This window comes from Eucalyptus grandis, chromosome 8, assembly GCF_016545825.1.
Source record: "Eucalyptus grandis isolate ANBG69807.140 chromosome 8, ASM1654582v1, whole genome shotgun sequence".
NCBI lineage: Eukaryota > Viridiplantae > Streptophyta > Magnoliopsida > Myrtales > Myrtaceae > Eucalyptus > Eucalyptus grandis.
This window is the reverse complement of record NC_052619.1, coordinates 36,407,490-36,429,712: the sequence shown is the minus strand read 5'-3', so window position 1 is coordinate 36,429,712 and position 22,223 is coordinate 36,407,490. Positions and strand designations below refer to the sequence as shown.

The 22,223-nt window shown below is 40.6% G+C and overlaps 2 protein-coding genes and 1 long non-coding RNA gene across 3 annotated transcripts; 1 reads left to right on the top strand and 2 right to left on the bottom strand.

The window, feature by feature from the left end:
- The first annotated feature begins 8,609 nt into the window (after positions 1–8,609).
- LOC108954282 lies at positions 8,610–10,898 on the top strand. Its single transcript, XR_005545263.1, has 2 exons — positions 8,610–9,067; positions 10,752–10,898. It is a non-coding gene; the product is annotated as an uncharacterized LOC108954282 (long non-coding RNA).
- Positions 10,899–11,826: 928 nt separating this feature from the next.
- LOC104417074 (F-box/kelch-repeat protein At3g06240-like) lies at positions 11,827–12,954 on the bottom strand. Its single transcript, XM_039299920.1, has one exon. The coding sequence runs from the start codon at positions 12,952–12,954 to the stop codon at positions 11,827–11,829; it is 1,128 nt and encodes a 375-aa protein (XP_039155854.1).
- A 2,143-nt stretch (positions 12,955–15,097) lies between these two features.
- On the bottom strand, positions 15,098–18,711 carry LOC104414295 (protein ACCELERATED CELL DEATH 6). The gene is made up of 3 exons (XM_010025363.3): positions 17,998–18,711; positions 16,265–16,776; positions 15,098–15,875 (listed from the first exon to the last, which is right to left on the bottom strand). Exons 1-3 carry the CDS (start codon positions 18,593–18,595, stop codon positions 15,216–15,218), a joined length of 1,770 nt encoding a protein of 589 aa, XP_010023665.2. The 5' UTR covers positions 18,596–18,711; the 3' UTR covers positions 15,098–15,215.
- Positions 18,712–22,223: the final 3,512 nt, after the last annotated feature.

Sequence of the window (22,223 nt, the reverse complement as noted above, 5' to 3'; positions counted from 1 at the left end):
CATAGATACTCCTATTGCAAAAGGTGAAGGATTGAGCCATAAACTGTGTCCAAGGACTCCACAAGAGAAGGAACAAATGAAACATGTTCCTTATGCTAGTGCTGTTGGGAGCTTGATGTACGTTATGATGTGTACAAGACCGGACATATGTTTTGCAGTTAGAATGGTAAGTAGATACCAATCCAATCCAGGTCTAGCACATTGGAAAGCCGTTAAGAGAATACTGAGGTATCTGAAGGGAACTGTTGATTACAAGTTGAATTACCAAGGAAAGGATCTACGACTTGAAGGCTATTCAGATGCTGATTGGGGAGGAGATTTAGATGAAAGAAAATCTACCTCAGGATTTGTTTTCTTACTGAACAATGGCGTCATATCATGGAGTAGTAAGAAGCAAACGTGTATAGCCTTATCCATGATGGAAGCTAAGTTCGTGGCATTATCAGCAGCAGTACAAGAAGGAGTTTGGCTTAAGAGATTTTTGGATCATTTAGGTGTTATTGAGAAAGCTGCAAATCCATTATTTGTTAACTGTGATAGCCAAGCAACTATAACGTACACCACAGATCCAAAATATCATGGCAAGACCAAACATATAGATACCAAGTATAACTTTGTCAAAGATATGGTTGCACGAAAGGATGTGAACTTACAGGTACATATCTACGCATAGAATGGTAGCAGATCCTATGACAAAGCCAATACCTAGAGATGTGTTTTGTGGTCATGTAAAATCTCTAGGATTGTGTAGAGTCTGATGTACTGGATTGTAATTTCCCCGAGTTGTTCACATTTATGAATTTTTTTTGTTTTTTCATTATTAATGCCTATGAATCTTTGTTTGATCTTTATGCATCTTGATGCTCAGTGCATTATTTTAAGTTGAGAAAGTATGTCGGATAAATATAAGATTGGCCCACTCACACGGGTAATCGCCTCTATTTATTGTGTGATGAATAGAGATAAGACTGTTTTTAAACTTATTATCTATGTGATAATCGAGAGCTCAAGCTTAAAATATATTTGTCGCCTTAACTGAGTGTTAAGATGAGGACATAATACTTACTATGTCCAAAAGTAAAATAACCCACATATTTTACTTTATCTGTATATGATGCCAAGTGTGAGTTCTGATGAATTTTGTGAATGAGTAGATACGTGAACTCAAGTTAGACATTAGATATGTCTGAACTATCATCTATACGGTATTGAAAGTATAGACATACGCTCCATGGGAAATGAGTTAATACAGTAATACGTATTTCATACTACGTATGCATGAGACGACCAATAAGAGTGGCAAAAAGTTTGATCTCAACTTTTATGACGTGTGAGACTCTTGAGGAAAAGAGTTCCTCAATTTTAGTGCCCTCATGACTTTTTACTTATTCTCAATATTTCTATTTAGTGTTTGCTATCTTAGGATGTTGCCAATGGTCATGTATTGATTCGATCTAATGGGACATTTCTAGAAAAGCAAGCTGAACTGAAATTGAGAGTTTGAAGGGAAGAGGAAGATCGAATTTGTAGAATCACATTGTAGTTTTGTATTCACTGGTCGACCAATTATGACTGTCTTTGTGATAATTATAATTGTGAATACAATATATATATATATATATCATTGTTTAAAAGAGATCAAGAGAATTATAAATGTGATTGATCGATTTAGGGTACTGCATACTAAATCTACTCAGAGTGTGATGCCCATTATGAGCTGCTATATATTCCTGACAGATGTATAGCAACGAGCTCTCAAAGTATGCTGGTCGCACGGATTATTCACCGGTATGAATATTTAAGAGAGGTAAAGAGAATCTTGTTCGGCCCACCATGTGCGAGTGGGAGATGATGGTTTTATTAATGTGATGGGCTTAAGGCCCGTCCGCCCATGTTGAGCCTAAAAGCCCGGCCCACAAAATTAGGGCCCATGGATGGAGGGATACGATGAAGGGGTACGTTTCTATTTTAGAGGGGACGTATATAAGGGAGGAGAGAGAGGGAGGACGCACCTCTTGGAATCATTAACGTACGTACGTCCCTCTCCTTCTCTCTCTCTCCCAAAAAGAAAAACAGTAAGGCACAAGGCGACGTTTCTTCTTCCCTTCAAGGCGAATTGGCGTCATCGGATCGAACAGAGCCAAATTCTCTTTCTCTTATCAGCGTCGGTGTTTAATTTGTGGCTATCAAGATACGCTCGAATCTGTGGTGTGCTTTAGGATCGGTGATACGTGATTTTCCCGGGCTTGTCTTCCGCATTCGTTTTTAGCGGTTCGATTTAGTGTCGAATCCGGTTTTTGGGAATCCGTTAATCCCAACACATCTCATCAGAGACTCGAGAAGCCGAATTTACAAATCTTGCCATCATTTAACTGTTAAACACATTTTACCCACCAAGTATTCCCATTTGTTGAGGCATTTCACTGGTCAGTCACCACCAATCAAAGAACTTCTTCGCCAAGTGATTTATAAGCACATCATGCAATGTATGCTCAAGTGAAGAATTTTTTTTTTTTTTTTTTTTGGGTCTAATCTCAAGTGAAGATTTTCATTGGCATGCTTTTACTCTACTACTTTTATCAGACAATCACAATCTACAATTTTGACTTCATCAAATTAACAAAATGATTGAAAAGTACTCTCGAGTGAGCAAAGTGTAAGAGTTAAACTGATGTGAGCTACATTAATTGAGATTGTAATTTACCGTTTTATGAGGTTGGTTTAATAAGGTAAGGCATAAGGTTTTCTTATAGTCGAATATGAGCCTGGTTTGTATGGGCCGAGTTAGGCCCAGCCCGTGATGAGAGGGCCCAACTGAAAACTCTATAAATAACGCTAAAGTCCCTCCTCTAGCCTACATTCTTCCATGAACTTTCTCTCGCCTCACATAAGGCAAGCTGTGAGTGGCAGTCTCATCATGCTAGGAACCGAGGGTCATAGAGGAGAAGAACCTGAGCATCGAGTCATCATCTAAGCGTCGGATCGTCATCATTCCTCATAAAGAACGATGGATTCCAAATTAGGTATGCAAATCTTCGTCTTCTCCTCCAATATGTTTGAGTTTCTAGCTATGTTGATCCTGGGATGTTGTTTCGACGGCCAACATTTGGTATCAGAGCCTCGTAGCCTAAAACTCAAAATGTTGCATTTGGCCCGTTTTCGGAAATTTTGCCCGTTGAAAGTTGATTTTGAAAACATATTCAAATTTGTCTCGTCAAACCAAGTATTTCGGTGGGTGGGCATGCCTTTGGTGGAGGCCAAATGGGCCGCCAATGAGCATTTCGGATTTCACCTACCCTTGGACTGTTTTGCCCGTTTTCATGAATTTTGGTCCGATGAAAGTGGATTTTGATCACATATTTGGCTTCCACTCGTCGAGACGAGAATTTTTATGGGTCGTACGCCTCGAGACAAGACCGAAAATGACCACATGTGCCTCCACGATTCGAGACGGAGCTGGGAGGCAGTGCCATGCACCGCTGCGCAATCGAGCGAGCTCGTGCATGCGGACTCATGCGCTGGGCGCGTGACCGCCTATGGCGGTTGGTGATGTCACCAATGATGTCACCCCCCCCCCCAACTAGCTTCATCGCCATAGGACTCTAACATCATGGATGGCATCAATGGCCGGTGATGACATCATTTACCGGCAGGTCGAATGAACCCTGGTTGACCGGTGTTGGGGTCAACCGAACCCAATTTGACCCGACCCGGGTTGGCCGTTGAACCAATCAAACAGTGACCAATCGGACCCGATTGAACCAGTTTAGGCTGGCTCAAAGAAGGCGAGCGTGTGGACCTCATGCGCCGCGCATTCTGGCGGCGCGTGAGGGTGCGTGCAGAGTTTGTTTAGCACTTGGTTTGCATCGTTGTGCTTGTATGGATGTTCTCCACATTATGGTGTGTTTATTTTATATGTTTAATGATTTTATGGATATGAAAATGCATGTGGAACCCTAAGATACGTTATTTTTGGGGTATTTTTGTGTGTTTTTCATGTATTTCTCAATGGTTTTGGAAATACGTTGCAAGCTCACATGTATATCATCACATAAAGATTGTGTGAGCATTGATTCATTGATAACATGTATAAGGTTCACCATGTATTAACAAATATAGTAATGTGATTGACATGACATGTGATTTTAATGACGAATTCCCTCTGTCATCTGATCTAAAATCACATGTATAAGGTAAATGCGAGTCATAAAGTTTATATCCCTGATATAAGAGAGTTTCAATGATTCAATTGGGTTGTGACCGCTAAAGTAGCACACTTGATTGGATTTGAGAAATTTTGATCTCATATTATGATGGGACGTCTCCCGTTCTAATGCGAAGTCATACTCTCAAAAGAATGATTGTGTATTGGTTTATGGAGAGATACATGCACAGCATATGGTTGAGTGACTAATCCTAGTGGTTCATACACTCAAAGGTGGTGAATTCACGAAAAGTTAGAATATATTCTCGGTCATGTGGAGAATATATAATTGCATATCATGTATTCTGCCCAAATGTATTTATATGATGAAGCGTGTAGCTCTTGGGATGTGTACTTATAAAGTTTTTCAAATTACATAGTACTCATATAATGCCAATTGCATATGATGTTTGTTATTAAGTTACATTTTCTGTAATGGCAAGTCCGTTGCGATTGAGGTTCTTACTAGATTAAATTTTAAATAATGATGGTTGCAAATAGGAGGGTATACCACATCTAAATGAAAATGGAATATTTGTTCCTAATCTCGCCCCTTCTCGATTATGTAACTGACAACACTTCCTCTTTCGCAAATACAATAAAAACAAGATGTCAATAAGATAAAAATGTCAAATGATCACCTTCCTTGGGGAAGAGGTGTATTTCGTTCCCAAATTTGACTTAGCGTGGAATAATGTTTCCGCATGTGTAGATAGGACAAAAGAGGGACTCAGATAGGGCAATTGATACCCAAACAAAAGAAGAAACACGTCACCTCAAAATGGAAATAACAAACAATCACCCGACTTTTGAAAAGGACGTATTTCGTTCCTGAGTTTCATTCAGCTTGATGTAGAATTTGATATCTCCTTTCCTGCGTGCAGGGATAACGGAGACAAAACAGAGGTCTATCAAGCAAACATGATAGAGCGCCTAGTGTAGGGACTTCCCAAACAAAGCACGATAGAACACAAAAGGGATATACCTCATTTCAATTCTTCATCCAATCCTTTGCAAATGACACGTTCCTTGCTAATGTATAAGAAGTATTTGATCGGGCAAATGGCCACGGAGCAGGCCAGGGGGGCCTGAAGTGCCAGAGTCACTCAACTTCAAAAAGGAAGAAGGGAATATTCGAATGAAGTAAACATCTGCCAAATGAAGCGCAATCAATCATAAGGGCAAATCCCTCTCTCCCCAGCCAAGGAAAGGCGACAGAATGAAGTAATCAAATTTGCCATAAAAGGGTACGTACCGTTCCTCAAAAGAATCTTATTGAATATGAAAATAACATGTTCCATCTCTTTTTCTTCGCAGATAATGAATGAGGCAAGGCACCCAAGAGGTAGAAAACTCACCCACGAAGCATGATGAATTGGAGTCAATTGGTTGAACACGAAAGGGTGGACCATTCTTATAATTAGTCCCATTCAATTTTGGAATGTAAATAACCTGGTCTATCTCTTGTTTTACAGATAAGGACTGCGCCAAACCACTAGGGCAACTCCTTTCTTATTGGTATAAATCTAGGCATCTAGAAATTTTTGGCACATAGTCAGTCCACATTAATCTTTATTTATAGCTCACCGCGGTTCATATGCAGGGGCTTAATAACAATGCCTTACTTAGATTTTTACATGACACGGCTTGGGTCTCTACTTTCCTCGTATTTAATTACATCTTGTTCCTATTGCTTGGATTGCTGATATGTTTATCTTGACTGCTTGAAGCATCCATGCATGATCACCTTTTACATGTATTGGAGGATTTAGGAAAAATAAAATTAAGAAGATCACGTGCAAATCACTTCTACGAAAAAAAGATAACGTATTGAAAGGGCAAAAGGTTTAGCGTAACCAAGTCTAGGATTCATAAGTCTATGATTCGTTAGAGTAAGATGGGCTCCCCCCATCTTACTCGGGTTCCTACCAGGCCCAAAATAGATTAATGACAGCTGAGAAAGTTCAAATTATATAACAAAATGTGAAAATCAAGTTATGATCGATAGGGCTTGAGAGGGTGCTAGGTCATGAGAGGAAGCACCCACTTGGCAATCTGTCAGCTTCCTCTAGGAAGAGTCTTGACACTGATCTGTCAATTTTCCTTTATGGTTTAGTATTAGAAAATCAGGTCTTCTAATTAGGTACTAAAACCCACACAATCATTACATATGCATTAAAAAAAAAATTTGATGCAATTTTATAAGTTTATGTGAAAAATAAGAGTTTTTTTAAATTAAATTAAGTAAATACTAGAAGAAGATATCAAAATGTTAATCTTTTTTATATTTCCCATGTTTACCGTTTAGAATTTAATATTTTTGTTCATATAATATATGAATTTCTTTTTAAAGAGATTTCCAAGGAAATAGCAAACATGATATAATTTAAATGGGGACGTCAATATCTCAAGGCATAGAAAAATATAGTTTGGTCACGTCTAACCGATAAAACTACCACAAAATGTTTTCAATGTATCTCTATACGTCCAACTTATATTATTTTAATGTTCCATTTGTTTCATGAAAAATCAACAATCTGAAAAATATTTTCCTAATTTGACAGTTTCTATCACTTAAGAATATATATAACTAACGGAAAATATACTATTTATCAACAAAAATTTATAGTCATAAATTGTTGTTAATAATGAAAACATTTTTTGTTAATTCATTTTTTAAGCAATGGCCAATGATTAAAATTTGGAGTTTTTTTTTTTGTTTCTAGTGGCCAGTTTTCTGCAAAACAAGCAAAGTATAAAAAATAATTGGATTTTAGTTACAGGGTTACACCCATGACTAGATTATAGCGATGCTTATGAAATTTATTTTTCACCACTCAAACAAAATAAATAAACAGCAAATTAGATTATGGACCATAAACAATGATGTAAAGTAAGTATACACAAGTACCATACAGAAATGTTGCTCGAGTGCACATGGAAGTGGTGGCGCTGTCTGTTCTCCGATCCTTGATTCTCCAAACTACATCTCAATAGATCAATGCAGAAGAAATCAACATCCTTTGCGATCAGTGGACCTGGAGATGATCATTTGCGGCATTGAGGACACTGCTCTGCGCTCAATCATCCGCTTAAATTTGCGAGGTACGAGCTCCGGATTGCAGGGTGTGGCGAAAGTTTACTCTGTTGCTTGGACGGTGAATCGTTAGTGCTATGGAATCCAACCTCTGGAAAGTCTAGCAAAATCCCGAACCCAAATGCTGATTGTATGAACGGGCGGGAATTTTGTGGACTAAGCTACGATTGCTCATCGGACGATTATAAATTCCTGAGTGGACATTTCAGTAAAATAAGAAGCGGTTTCGATGGATGCATGGTTAATATTTTGGCTCTGAAGGCCAATTCCTGGAAGGTGGTCACCGGAGGAAATGGCAATTTTGAACAACCGACAACCGGAGGGATATATTGGAATGGGTTCCTGCATTGGTCACTAGAAAGTGATTCGAACAAGGGGAATGTTTCTTTTGGTGTGGCCACGAGACATCGGCTGTGGCAATTCCGCTGCCAGATATTGACGCTCACGATATGTGATATCTTGAATTTTCAACCCATCCCAATAATACAAAATGGGCATCTCGTCGATGTGCCTATGATCCTTTTTCTTGGAGCTGATCACTCTCGAATTAACTGATCTATTAGGTGAAGCCATTAAGGAATATAAATGCGACAGATTGAATAATTCAATCAGAAATCGATTGTTTGACTGTGATAATTGGCAATGGTTAATACAGCACCGTTATAAGTGATTAGTGATTGAATATAGGTCGATTTGACGGAAGCATGCAATTGAATGGTGGATGATTCCACCTGATTGCAAAATTCGCGTTGAATGACACTAACCCAATTTTATGTCAATTCGGTACCCAATACCCATAATTGAAACCTTGAGATTTTTACGACAATAGAGAGTCACCGACGAGTCGGAGATGTACAAAAGTGGATCGAAATTATTGACCACGGGTCAAACATGCTAAAATCCCTAAAAGCTATCTGGTAAGTTCGGTCGCACTAAAATCGTGTCCGGTCGATTTTAACCACGAAATTAAATTCAGTTTCGCGAATCGGGCGTTCAAGCGTGTCATGATTCATTTATAGGATGTCGTCTCATCTTTCGGAAAAATTCCGTCGAGTCCGGGATTTTTTGAAAAACCGATTTTGGCAAAAACAGAAAAGAAAAGGGAAATTTGTATGGGCTGAAAATGAGTTTTTTCTACCTTCAAGTTTGTTTATTTGTGAGAATTTATATTCAAGAAAGTATTGGGAGACAAAATGATAAAGCTTGAAGACTTTGGTGGCTTGCAACGAGTGAATTAGGATATTTGTTATTGACTTTCACCCATCTCTCTCTCTTTCCCTCTACTTCTCACGCATGCTCACCATTTCTTCTACCCATTCCCTTCTTCCTTTCTCTCTTTTCTTTCCCTCTTTCTTTCTCTCCCTCACCCTCACGCACGCCCATCTCCTTCCCTCAACAGCCCTTCACGCCAGCCCAACCATCTGCCACCATCTCCATCTTCATTCCATTTCCCCCACCACTCACACCCCACAGCCACCAGCACCTCACGCCTTCATCCTTCACACCACCCAACAGTCCCACGCCAGCAGCTCCTCTATCATTGTGCTGCCGCATACACCACAGCACCGTCTTCTTCAATCCACGCCTCAGCCAGCAACCACCAAGCAGCAGCCGCACCTCCATCCACAGCTCAGCTCGTGCCCAGCAGCCGATCAGCTCAGCAACCTCAAAACCGAACCAGTAGAAGCAGAACCAGTTTCTCCTCCTTCAGCAATGATTTGCGAGTTGTTTTTCAGTGCCTTCCGGGCCTCCTTTGGGCTAATCCGGTGAGTTAACTCCATAATCCTTGATTAGGTTGTTAATTGCACTTAGGAGGTTAGATTAGTGTTAATTAGCTTAGTTAGATTAGTACTAAATGAGATTAGCCTTAAGATAGATTAGTGCTAATCTAGAATGGTTAGATTAGCCTTAAAATGGATTATTGTTGATCTAATTAGCGATATTAGCACTAATGAGGTTGGATTAGTCCAATTTAGTGGACTTTCTTCAGTTCTGATTTATGGACCCTCGTCATTTGCCATTTTTGTGGATCGAAATGTGTTAAGATTTTGAAGTTAATTCCTTCTTAAGAAATGTTTTAGACATCTTCATCTATAACATATATTTTATTCAAGATTTTATGAATTTAAAAGAAAGAGATATCAACTTCGTCATTTGAAAACAAAACCTTTGTTTTTACTGGAACTGGTGACCTTTTAGGATTCACTGGATTTTATCAACTCTTAGAATTCGAATTTTGAAACGGTTTCTTATGAAAGTTATTTGTCACATATTGTAGTTTAACATAATCAAATTTCAAATCAAATGAACAAGTTTTGGACCTCGAACCAAACTAATTTTGGAAAATAGACTTTCTAGAAACGGACTCAATTTTTTTTGTACTGGATTGAGCGATTTATTGGACTTAATCTAGAAAGATCTGGATTAAGGTGTCTACATGAAAAATGTTATTTTATGTGTCATTTACAATATATTCAAATTTGGGAATTTTTCAAACTTGTTTGATTAGAATTCTATATTTAAACTCGGAGACACGCGAGTGAACCATTTCTGCCAGTTAGGACTAGTAGTAGTTGCAGTTGGCCTGTGATATGCTTAGAAGTTATGCGTGATGATATGTGAATGGTTGTGCCATGGTTGTAGTTTATTGTTATTACTTTATGTGGCAACTATTGAAAGAGGATGTGCTGTGTTGAGAAAACCAAATGGTTGTGAGCAGGTAAAGGACTAAGTGTGCACGATAATGAAACTTCGTATGAGCCACCTCTAGAATCTTGTACCATTGCTTATAATAGTCAAGAACTAAGTGCTACATGACAGCATGACTTCATGGGAGCCACCTCTAGTACCTTAAGCTATTGCTTATTATAATCGACAATTAAGTGCTACACAACAACATGATTTCATGGGAGCCACCTTTAGTACCTTAAGCTATTGTTTATTATGGTCAGGGACTAAATGCCACACAATATCGGAACTTCATGAGAGAGGCACCTCTAGAACCTTGAGTCTGATATTGAGTTTGAGTTTGATATCGAGTTGGAATGTGGAGTCGGAATATTGAGTTGGGGTGTTGAGTTTGAATTTGGAGTTTGAATATTGAGAGTGAATATCGGGTGTGGATTGAACCATCGATATGAGTTACCCACGCTTGATTATGAGATGAAATTGTGTGGCATGGAATAAGAAGTGTCATAACGATTTTGCCTTATAATCGGACTCTTGTAAATTGTTTGATGAATGATATGATGTGTTCCAATTCTTGAATGCATTTGTTGCATGCATAAGTGTTTATGATGTGTACTAATATGCAGGAAGGTGCCAAGGCAAGGTAAATTCTAAGTGGTGCATGTTTAGGACGTCTTTGAGTGAATTCACATCCTAATCAGGGTTTATGGTGTTGACTCGCTAAAATTTATTCTCACCCCGTCGTGGTTTACAACTTTTCAGGTCTCTAATGTGGAGAACCCGGAGCCCGAAGTTGAAGGATCCGGAACGTAGGTAGCCTAGTAGTTTCTTTCTAGAGACAGACTAGTGTGTATAAACCTGAGATGTTTATAAAGCGTGATTGATGAATTTGGTTATCCTACTTTTCTATCTCATGTTTGTTGTTGTCCGAGTATAGGGTTTGCTTAATTCACTTTCCCATGTGCATAAAACGAATGAATCGGCAATGCATTCTAGGAACGTCGCAAATTTGAGTCGACCATCGAAGGATATACGTGCGCTCAAGGTTCGGGGCGTGACACCTAAGGCTTGAACAAATGGAGATTGGTTACTTCTGCATGCTGACCCTCCAGTGCAAGAATGAGTCCAATTAGTCCAGTTCTACCGATGTTTTCAAAAGCCGGTCGCATTCAGTTTGTTGATTATTGTGTCTCGCTCTCCATCGTAGCTCGCGAATAACCGGAGTGTTTGAGGGAAGGTGAAAAAATCAACGGATTGTCCAGCATGTGTCGAATGGATTCTGCTTTTGTTCCTCATTGAATAAGCGATTTTGCTGCGTCCTCTAGTAGGTTTTGAACCTGAACCTTCCGCTTTCGGCCACTTATGGTTAAGGCTTAGTGAAAACCACATTTTACAGTTCTCTAGTCGGAATTGTCTTTCTTGTTCCACCGCAACCCAATCACTAGATAAAATTACTATATTCCCGCTTTAAGATTCACATTATAGTCGAATGTTCACAACATAACGAGTTCCAGAGAATGTTTGGTGAAATTACACGAAATCAGATCGGACAACATTCCCTAGCGAAGTGATAATTATCCTAGCAAAGGAGAGACGTTTGACTGGCTATTCATCAAGCAGAGATTAACCGAACATCTAGAGAGGACAGAGTACAAAAAGCACAATGATGAAGCTACTAAGGAATGACCGGATCTTGTAATAAGACTCTCGATACTGTCTTTTTTCCTCTTCAAATTTGACGAGATCATTCAACAGCAAGATGGCCAGGTCAACCACAACAAAGGAAACTTGAACGGAAACGGGAAAACCAAACCCACTTAAACAACTCTTGAATGCTCTAGATTCTTGACAGCTCACAACCAAGATAGGGAGAAACAAGAGTTTCCACATAGATGGTAGATGCGACATTGTCGTCACTCTCGATGGGATAATTCTTGTAAGTATTATCCTCAGGATTGAACAAAACCATTTGGTACGTATCAATCTGGAAAATGATTTTTCTGCTTCTTGTGTACGCGACGGGGATCTGAAAATATATACCTCCAGGTATTTCATTCAAGACACTAAACAATGTTGTCCATGATCCTCCTCTCGAGTACTCATTCGTTATCCACGCCTCTAAGCGGTCCTTATAGGTCCCATGGTAGATGAACAGATTGGCTCCATGAATCCCCAATCCCTCGAAAACTATGTCTCCATTAACTTCAGGCACAGACAGCACCTGTTGAAATTTCTCTTCTGACAAATCAAATGACATAATTACAGTCTTGTTTTTACTATTGTCGACAACACACCAGTGTAAGGCCTCATTCCAATAAACTCCTCGGCCGTAAACAGTCAGGTGGCTTTCTTGTTGGACTTGTATATATCTCCAAGAACCAGACTTGAGCGAAAATATCGCCACCTGACAACCGTCGCCCTGAACTATTTTATAGTCATCAGATGCATAGTCGTACCCGAATCCATGGAAGAATTCATCCCCTACTCCAAGGAAGAAGTCCTCTGGAAAATTATTGGAACCAGGCAAATTCCTAGACTCCTTGGTGGTCGGGTTATATAGGAGGAATCCGACATGGAAAGATAAACAGACCAAGCCATCACAAGATCCCACGAGAACGAGCTCCCACCTAGAATCGTCCATTCTTGGCTCATGAAACTTTACCACCACGCTATCTTCATCGCCCCCAATGCCGCCGTCGAAAAGTTCGTAGTCTATGGTCTGAAGGGGGCTGCTCTTGACGATTCTCTGGCTAGGAATTATATCTCTTGCCTTCATCCTTTGCAAATGCGACTTGGCGAAGCCCGGGTCAGCTATTAGGGACTGCCACCATTTACTGACGCATTTGAATCGCATCAAGGACTTGATCGGTAGACTCGAGAGTATCTCGATGAGGATATCCTCAGTGAAACTTTCGGCCACAGCAAAGCCCGAGCTTCGGCTTGTTTCGGCAAGAAGTCTCTTCATTGGGTAGGTTTTGAGTGAAAGATCTGTTTTTTTGCTTTTCAATCTCCTGCTGAGCAAAGGCTTATATAACAAGTCAAGTGTAATACTAAGTCAAGAAGCTTGCTCAAGAATAAAACTAAGTCAAGACGCTTGTGTCACGGACCGAGAGTTTCCTTGGCCTCGGAACGACCCGCGGGCACCTAGCGAGCGGAATTTGCCAGGATAGCCTTCCTTCTTTAGCTGTTCCACGAGCGATACGGTGAATGATTCTTCGTATGAGATCTACCATGCCCAGCTTCGCTCAGGCGTCTAGTCCATTGAGTAAGGCAGCAGTTCTCTTTAGGCACAACAACTAGTTTCGGCCTGCCATGGCCTCGTCAGGAGAGCGGCATCAGCTCCCGACCAGTTTGTGCACGGGAGGCCTACCCCGTCTTCAGAGCTCCTAAGTGATGTAATCCTTCTATCCCAGAACTCCTAACACCAACCGTCCTGACGCCACTCCCACGAACCAGTTGTGTTCTACCCTTCTGCCTCACACTCTTCACCAAATAATCTCAAGCGCCACTCACAAGTGTCACAAGTACGGGAGGATTGGGAAGTGTCACGAGTCCATTGGGAGGATCTCATGGACCGTGACATTGTGGCTTTTTCCCAACGATCTTTTGGCAACACCAAACGCTTGACCTCGTTCTCTTTAGGCACAACAACCGGTTTCTCCGCCATGGCCTCGTCGGGAGAAGATCGCTCCCGACCCGGTTTGTGCCTTGCGTTGCTCCATTGGTGGCCTCTTTTGATCTCAGCCGCGCCACTCACAAGTGGCCTTTAGTCACCTGCGCTTTTTAACCATTGGCAAGTGTGGCATTTTTTTGATCTCAACCGCATCTTTTGGCAATTTTTCGCCACCCTTTTTGGCAACACCCTTTAGCCTAGCATCTTAACCCCAGCAAACCAATGGAGGTTCTTTTCTTGTTGAAAACGTGATAGTAGACCTCTTCTTCGAATTCACCGATCGATCCAGGAACGTTATCCCCATTCAGCAAGGGTTCGGTTCTTCTCTAACTCGCATTCCGCTCGACGAGAAGCCGACTCGTCCTAGCACCCATCAACTAGGACTTATCTGCTTGACTCGCACTTGAGCGAGGAGTCCGATTCTTCGACTTGCTCACTTGCTTACTAGAGGGATTCCTGCTCTGATACCACTTGTCATGGGCTGAGAGTTTCATTTGCCTCGGAACGACCCGCGGGCACCTAGCAAGCGGAATTCGCCAAGACAGCCTTCCTTCTTTAGCTGTTCCACGAGCGATACGGTGAATGATTCTTCGTACGAGATCCTACCACGCCCAGCTTCGCTCGGGAGTCTAGTCCATCGAGTAAGGCATAAGTTCTCTTTAGGCACAACAACTAGTTTCGGCCTGCCATGGCCTTGTCAGAAGAGCGGCATCAGCTCCCGACCAGTTTGTGCACGGGAAGCCTACCCCGTCTTCAGAGCTCCTAAGTGAAGTGATGTAATCCTTCTATCCCAGAACTCCTAGCACCAACCGTCCTGACGCGGACCCCTTCTATCCCATAACTCCTAGCACCGACTGTCCTAACGCGGACCAGTTGTGTACTACCCTTCTGCCTCACACTCTTCACCAAATAATCCCAAGCGCCACTCACAAGTGTCACGAGTACGGGAGGATTCACGGACCGTGACACTTGCTTAGCACACAACAAGATGAGGATTGACCAGATCTTTGGCCACGCCGGGCGGAAAACGGAAACAGGAGATGGTAGCGGTCACCCATCCCTGCTCGACAAGCTTTTCAAAAAGTCAAAAATCAATTTTTCTACACTTCCCTAAATCGACCGGAGTCTATATTCTGTAGCAAACGTGTCCTACAAGATTTTTTCCAACTATGAAATGAATTATTTCGACGCTGAATAGGAGGGTAATAACGTACATTCAAACTTCTCTCTCTTAAATTACCATCAGCCCAAGATTTCGGACCTTTTCTTTTTCCCATATTTGAGCCGTAAATTTCCTACTTATAATCCGCTCTCTCACTTTGTGCATGCCCATTGTATCCTTTGCAGATCAAATGTTGCATCTTGGCATAGAAGGGTAGTAACGTGCATTCATATTTCCGTTTCTCTTTTTATACACATAACGTGGTATGCTAAATATCAAAAGAATAAGGGACATTTGTTTGCATATTCCAACAATAGTTTACACAATTCATATCATCCTAGCAAAGATAATTACAGACTAAGAAGTGTAACATGGATTACACGCGTGCTGATTAGATTATTCCGTACCGGAAGAGCAAGTTCCGCAGATACTTCTTCAATGGGCGTGATCCTAGATCTGGCTTCCCTAATGGATCCACAAACCACCGGAGAAAGAATGTCCCAATAAAGCACCCAGCCGTTATGTAAGCTGTCAATCCGAGGCCGATGCTCTTGGCCAGCACTACGTACATTGCCGATGCAAATGCTAATACCATCCCGACTATCGCAATGAAGATGAACAACATGGCGGACTTTATAAACCGGGCTCGCTCGTAGTAGCCCCCGCCAGAAGTCCCAAACTGGAGGTACACGGCAGCAACTGAGCAGCAGAACGCCATAGTATCAAAGATCACGAATGCCTTGAAAGCCAAATTTGAGGTAAGACTGGCCATCCCCTCGTCCGGTCCATCATTGTGGTAGCCACCGGGCATTGTGAAGGCAGCCGCAAAAGTGACTGTGGCTATGAGCATCGCCACGAGGAGGTGGATCTCCAGCATGTTGCCTTTTTCATGAGAAGAGGTCTCTCTGTGGCTGAAGTTCTCAGTCGGGACTATTTCATTGGGTCCTCGATTAAGCATCTTCTTTACATTCGTGTCGACCCAGGCTTGCATGTCTTGTACACCGTAGGTCTCTTTCAACATGAAATAAACCTTTGCAGCTGCAAAACCACTCTACATACAAGGAACAGTAATCATGATATGCACATAGATTCTGAATACTATTCACATAGTGTTAAAAATAAGCATGAAAGCTAATTTGATGCATACAAGCACTGCCTTGTCAAAATGGTCTGTTTATTAACTAAGAAAATGTAGAAAGTTTTCATGTGACGATGAACTAGATATCTATCGCTATGTAGTTTAGCATGAATGCACTTAGCACAAATTTAAGTCCTTAGGCTTCAATGGTCGATCAGCTGCAGGCATCTTCAACCAACATTCAAGACACTGGTGTAGTCCATATAAGCTAATCCTAAACTGAAACTGGATTCCTTTGCTTCATGTCAAAGCTTCTTGTTAAGTAACAACAAGAGGGAGGTGCCAAAAGGAAGATAACGTACCTCTTGATATTTTCTATAAATGCCAAGGGCCGTCAAGTTCTTCTTGTTCGTGGCTTTTATGTCTACTCGGCTGTCCCGAGCAAGGATCGCTATGATGCTGTACTTTTTGTACATGGCAGCCAGATGCAAAGGCGTGTTCCCATCTTCGTCTGCTTCATTCACAAGGCCCACAAGATTTGGGAGCCCCAAAATGAACCGAACGGCCTTCTCTTGCCCTCCTAAAACAGCAGCATGGAGAGCAGTTCTTCCCTTGTTGTCTAGCAAGTCGCAAGTGTCAGGACAATTATTTAGGACCTCTTCCATGACGGAAGTGCGGCCTCCAAATGCCGCAATATGGAGGGCCGATTCCCCATCCTTGCCTGGGATGTAAGCTGCTGAACTTTTGCGCTTTAAGAACAATTTAATTGCGTGGACATTGCCAAAGTGAGCAGCATAATGTAGAGGAGTCCAGCCGAGGGCATCTCCTTCTCGTATCATGTCCGCTCTTTTCTTTACAATCTTCTTCATAATGTCTGATCAAATGACAACAGCTTATGAACTTCTATAGCCACTTAGACAAGTTTTGCCTGTTAAATCTTGTTTTATTAAACTATTCAACCTTCTAGATCTAACTAGAATCTCAAGCAAACAGGATTGTCCGCAGCTTGGGACATCTTCAGCAGCAGACAAGTTAGGGAGGAACCGAGGGACAGACTCTTTTCCATTGCCAAGATCTAGACTCTGCATCTCTCTATTAACCTTCACTTAAATTAAGACATTACCGAGTCAATTAGCTAAGCCTCCATTCATAGTTATCAGCGGACAACTTACTGTTATTGCAGCCAAAGCAAATCTCAAGCAAATGAAAAGGCCGGACAGCAAAGTTGCAACCTTGAATACTTCCAAAAATAACTGGAGTCCTTTCTATTCCTAAACAAACATCTGGACTAATCTTGCAGATATAGCAAGTATTATAGACAAACAAGCATGTCTGCAGCTCGCATTGCTAGTATATAAACATGACAGGCTGGTGTACCAAATAATGTGGCAAAATTTTACCAGGTGTCAAATGCGACCCACTTGTTTAAAGTCCCTAGGACAGACTATCACATAACCAATTTTGTTGACTGGTTTTACCATAAGTACCATTACTAAAAACAAAAACAAGAGGTCGCCTTCTCTGCAAGTTATGCTAATTGATATTAACTTTTGATATTTGCATGACTGCACTGTGAAATCTCCTTTCAGCAGAGAAGTAATCAAGTCAAGTAATTCAAGGGACAGCCGTGCTTCCTGTTCTAGATATATAAACTTCTCATCCTACCATTAACTGTGCTTAAAAAATTGTAGGACGAATCGTAGAATATATCTCATCATAGACTCAAGGAGCCAAATTTTCGAACCGCATCATCATCTGTCGAACACATTTCACCCACCAAAAATTCCCTTTTTTTAGGCATTTCACTTGTCCGTCACCCCTGGTCAAAGAACTTCCTCGTCCAGGTGATTCATAAGCACATCATGCAATGTATTCTCAAGTGAAGATTTTCACTGGATTCCTTTTACACTACTATCCTGATCAGACAATCACAACCTACAATTTTGAATCTATCAAATTAACAAAAGGATTGACCAGTTCCTCGAGCCAGCAAAGTTCTTCCTCCACAGCCACCGAAGATGCACAGAAAAGCCAATAGCAAGAACAATAAAAACTAAAAGCCTGTAACAAGTGTGGGGTATAAGACATGAATTACCATTGAGCTGATAATACAGAGCAGCATGCAGAGCAGTCATCCCGTTGGTGCCTTTAGACAAGCAACTCTCGGGGTAGCTTAGAATCAGCTCGGCGATCTCCCCATGCCCCTTCTCCGTGGCGATGTAAAAGGGCGATTCCCCGGCGCAGTTCACGCAGTCCAAGAGCCCAGGGTCAGCCTCCACAAGCAACTTCACCACTGAGTCATGCCCGTTCCGCACGGCCAAGTGCAACGCGTTGTCGCCCTCCAAATTGACCATCCCGAGCAATTTCTTGAGCCCCCCATCGCGCCCGTCCTGGCTCTCAAGATCCGCGTACGCCCCCCTGGCGTGGTCAACGGCGAAGTCAACCAGCTGGGAGCAACCCACTCTGGCCGCCACCTGAAGCGGGGTCTCCTGCTTCGAGTTGGTCCTGTCGAAGAGCGATGGGCAGAGCCTCGTGGCTGCTCTGAAGAAGTCGGCTCGCCCGAACTCGGCCGCGACGTGGAGGATGGTGCTCTGCTTCGGGGTCACCTGGGAGAGCAGGGTGGAGCTGCCGTCCATCCCCTCCAGGAACGAGGCCTCCCCGGACCGCGCGGCTCTGTAGAGATCAGGGTCCATGGATTCCTGCCACCGCCGCCGCTCTGGACTTTCCGGAGGAGCGACGTGAAGCAGTTCGTTTCCGCAGAGGTGATCAAGAAGAAGAGCGAGGAGAAAGTGGACGCTGGACGGTGGCGGACTCCTAAGAATTTCTTGGGAAAAGAAGAGGCAACTTCCTGAGGGGGTCCCTTAAATATTTCAGGGGATAACGACAATCTGGCTCAATAGAGCCAATATTATGCTGAATTAATTTAGGGTTTTAGAAGTGGATTAGAAGTCCTAAAATTTATCCTAACGTACAATTAAATTCTAAAATTTTTAAAAAGTGCAATTAAATCCTAAAATTTATCAAAATGGTTTAATCTAAGTCATTTCATTAATTGTATTTTTTGAAAGTTTTAGACTCGATTACATTTTCGAAACAAGTTTTAGGACTTTATTGAACCTTTTAAAAATTTTAGGAGTTAATTAAACTTTCGTGATAAGTTTTAGGACTTAATTGCACATTTTGAAAATTTTAGTTATCAATTGCATTTTTATGATAAATTTTAGACTTCTAATGTACTTATCCCATTAATTTATTCGATATAATTCTTGAATTTTAGTTCAAAATACAATGTAATACATAAATTCTTAACTTGTTCAAGTGATTTCTCGACTTTTAGTATATATTCAACTTAATTTCTAAATTATATGAAAATATTCAATGTTGTCATTCTATTAATTCAAGTTCAAGAACAATAATGAACATTTTTATATATAGTTTGAGGACTAAGTCGAACATTATCAAAAGTCTTTCCTTTAGGAACCATTTGTGTCATTTTTCCATATTTTAGGTACCAATTTATCAACAAGACATAAATATCGATACATATTATAAAGTGAAAATAGCACAACTATATTTTACATAAACGAGTTCTTTTTAACCACTTTTTTTTTCATCGTATATAAACCCAAAATGCTATAGATAATGGATCTTTATGGTAGAACACTAATTACAATGCTTCGTACTGAACCCTAAAGAATCGGCGACGTTTAGGATAACTTGCCAGTTGGGACACGGCGCCCGCTAGACGCCATAGACACGCCCCTCCTCCATGCTTTTTATGGTGCCATTTTCTAGTAGAAAATGCGGCAAATGGAATCAATCGAAGTAGGTAAAATTTGTAAAAATGTGTGGCTTGGGTCCTATATTTCTTCGCATTCCATTGACAAGTCCCTATTTTTTATTGTCAAAATTAAAAGGAATACAGTTTTATCATTTATCTTTATTTCCTTTTTTTTTTTTTTTTGCTCACTTTATCTTTTTTACAATTTTTTTTTTTTTTTATCATATATAATTATGGGTTCTGTCTGCAATTTCCCATTAGAACCCATGGAATGATGTGATTCAAGCACTTTTGAATCATTACTTTTAGTACAGATGAATCACACCTGAATCATTACTTTTAGTACAGAATGTCTACCATTATCATTATTATTAGATAAATAATGTCGTATGAGCTTGGAAGTTTGAAAACTGGCCACCTCGATAAAATAATTTAATGTCCGAAAGTGACGTTGTCCGGGTGGATGCTCTCCTTGCGAAGACCAGTGAGCCGTGTCTAGACCGCGTTCCTTCTTCACAGAAGGGAAAACAAGAGAAAATGATAGGAAGGGGAGGTGGAATTTTGTCACTAGACTCAACAATTTTCGCCTCATTCGAATTTTGTCAAAACGTCGATTTTGATTTCAAGATCTAAAGTTAATAAGCATATTGACATATTGACTGCGATTTCAAATGTGATAATAACTCGAGCCAATAGTGAAGAGAAAATGCTGAGACCATTGGGACAAATAGAAGTCTCTAAAATCCAACTATACTGATTAATCAAAATGCTGACTGGGAGTATCGATTGAGCAATACAACATGTTAAGCGTCAACGAGGGAAGAGTAGATGCTGACGGACATATGTAATTTGATATTGATTATGAATACAATTGATGGTCAAATTTAGCGTTAAAAAAATAAAAAAAAATCATAAAATTAAGTAGATCGAATAGGAAAATTTCAAACATAGATGTTAGTCAAGTTGACAAGCGTCGACATCAACTTAGTAGTTTGACTAAAATTAATAATCGAATGCAAGAATAAGAAGAGTGGAACAGTAGTCGCAATCAAAATCTTAGTCGAACCAGCTACCAAGGTGTCCATTGACAATTATTTCGGTTAAGCAATCATTGCAAGTTGAGTCAAGCAGATGTTGCAATCAAAGACGCCATCACCAGCTCTACACGCGCGTTTTACTAATGCTTTACTTTTTCATTTAGACTTTCTTCGTGAAAAATATGAAATTTATAAAAATATTTTTTAATATAATTATTTTTTGTTATTTAACTGAAATATGAAAATGAAGCGGAAAATATTTTTCACTGTTACAAGAAAAATCTTTTTTTCACATAATTCTTTTTTAATTTTTTTTTTTTTATTTTTTATTTTTTTTTTAATTTTTTTTTAAAAAAATTATAAATTATTTTTTTTTCTTTTTCTTTTCTTTCTTTTTATCTTTTTCTTCTTCAATTGATTGCCAACTATGACAACAACCAGTGACCAGCTAAAGACGATCTCAAGCTCACCCTGGGAGCTCGAGGCTTGCAAATTCCAAGGTGAGCAATGAGCTCAAGGCTTGCCAAATTCCACGGTGAATGGCAAACTCAAGCCCTAACTCACCACCAATCAAGTGAGCGGCAAGATCCCTAGAGGTCGATGAGCCTTGAGCTTGCCCAAGGCTGACTAGCTCAAGGCTCACTTGTGGCCAGTCGTCGACGACCAGTCAAGATAGAAGTAAAAACAAAATAAAAAAAGAAAATAATTAAAAATTTGATGTTTTCCCTGACTAGTTTATTTTTCGTGAAACGAATACCGAAAAATCCTAAAAACATTTTCTTGAACATTATTTTCCACAAAATGAACGAAATCTTACACAGACTTCTTTCCTTGGGGAGTTCGTTAGATCATCGTCTCTGGCGGTACCTCTGCACCGGCCAACTCCTCTGTCGCAGGTAACAACATTTCAACATTTTCCACTGCTTCTTGTTTCTAATTTTGGTACGCTTTGAGGTGTGGCGAATTTGCGCTTCTTGTCTTTTCTTTCTCAATGCACCCATTCTCTAACAAGCCACAAGGTGGAGTTTGCGTATAATATGTTCTTGATAATCTAGACTGCTCCTGTAAACAAAATTCACACAGTAAGTGGCGCGTGGAGTTTGCTAAGAATCAGTAAGACCAAAGGTAGCTTTTTCTCTTTTTGGCTAGAAAGACCACAGGTGGGTTAGTACCAAAGCATTCTATTATCTTTTAACTTTTCGTATGCGATAGGATGCTGATAAAAGATAGAATGAGATCTTGAGATTTTCTGTTGATCTTGTCTGCTTGTCATGTGGTGAGATTGAAGGATCATCTCTTCCTTGATTGTTCATTTTCGAGGAACATTCTTCACCTCTGAAAAATTTATGCAGTTTGCTTTTCATGTGGATCATTTGCTTTTTGGAGGATCATGTGCATGTCCATTCTTCTACTCTGCAGATTGCACAGTGAAAGGCTTTAAGCTGTAATAACCATTGGTCCTTATGTGCCACTTGGGGCATTCTTGTTAGTTGTAATTGTGCT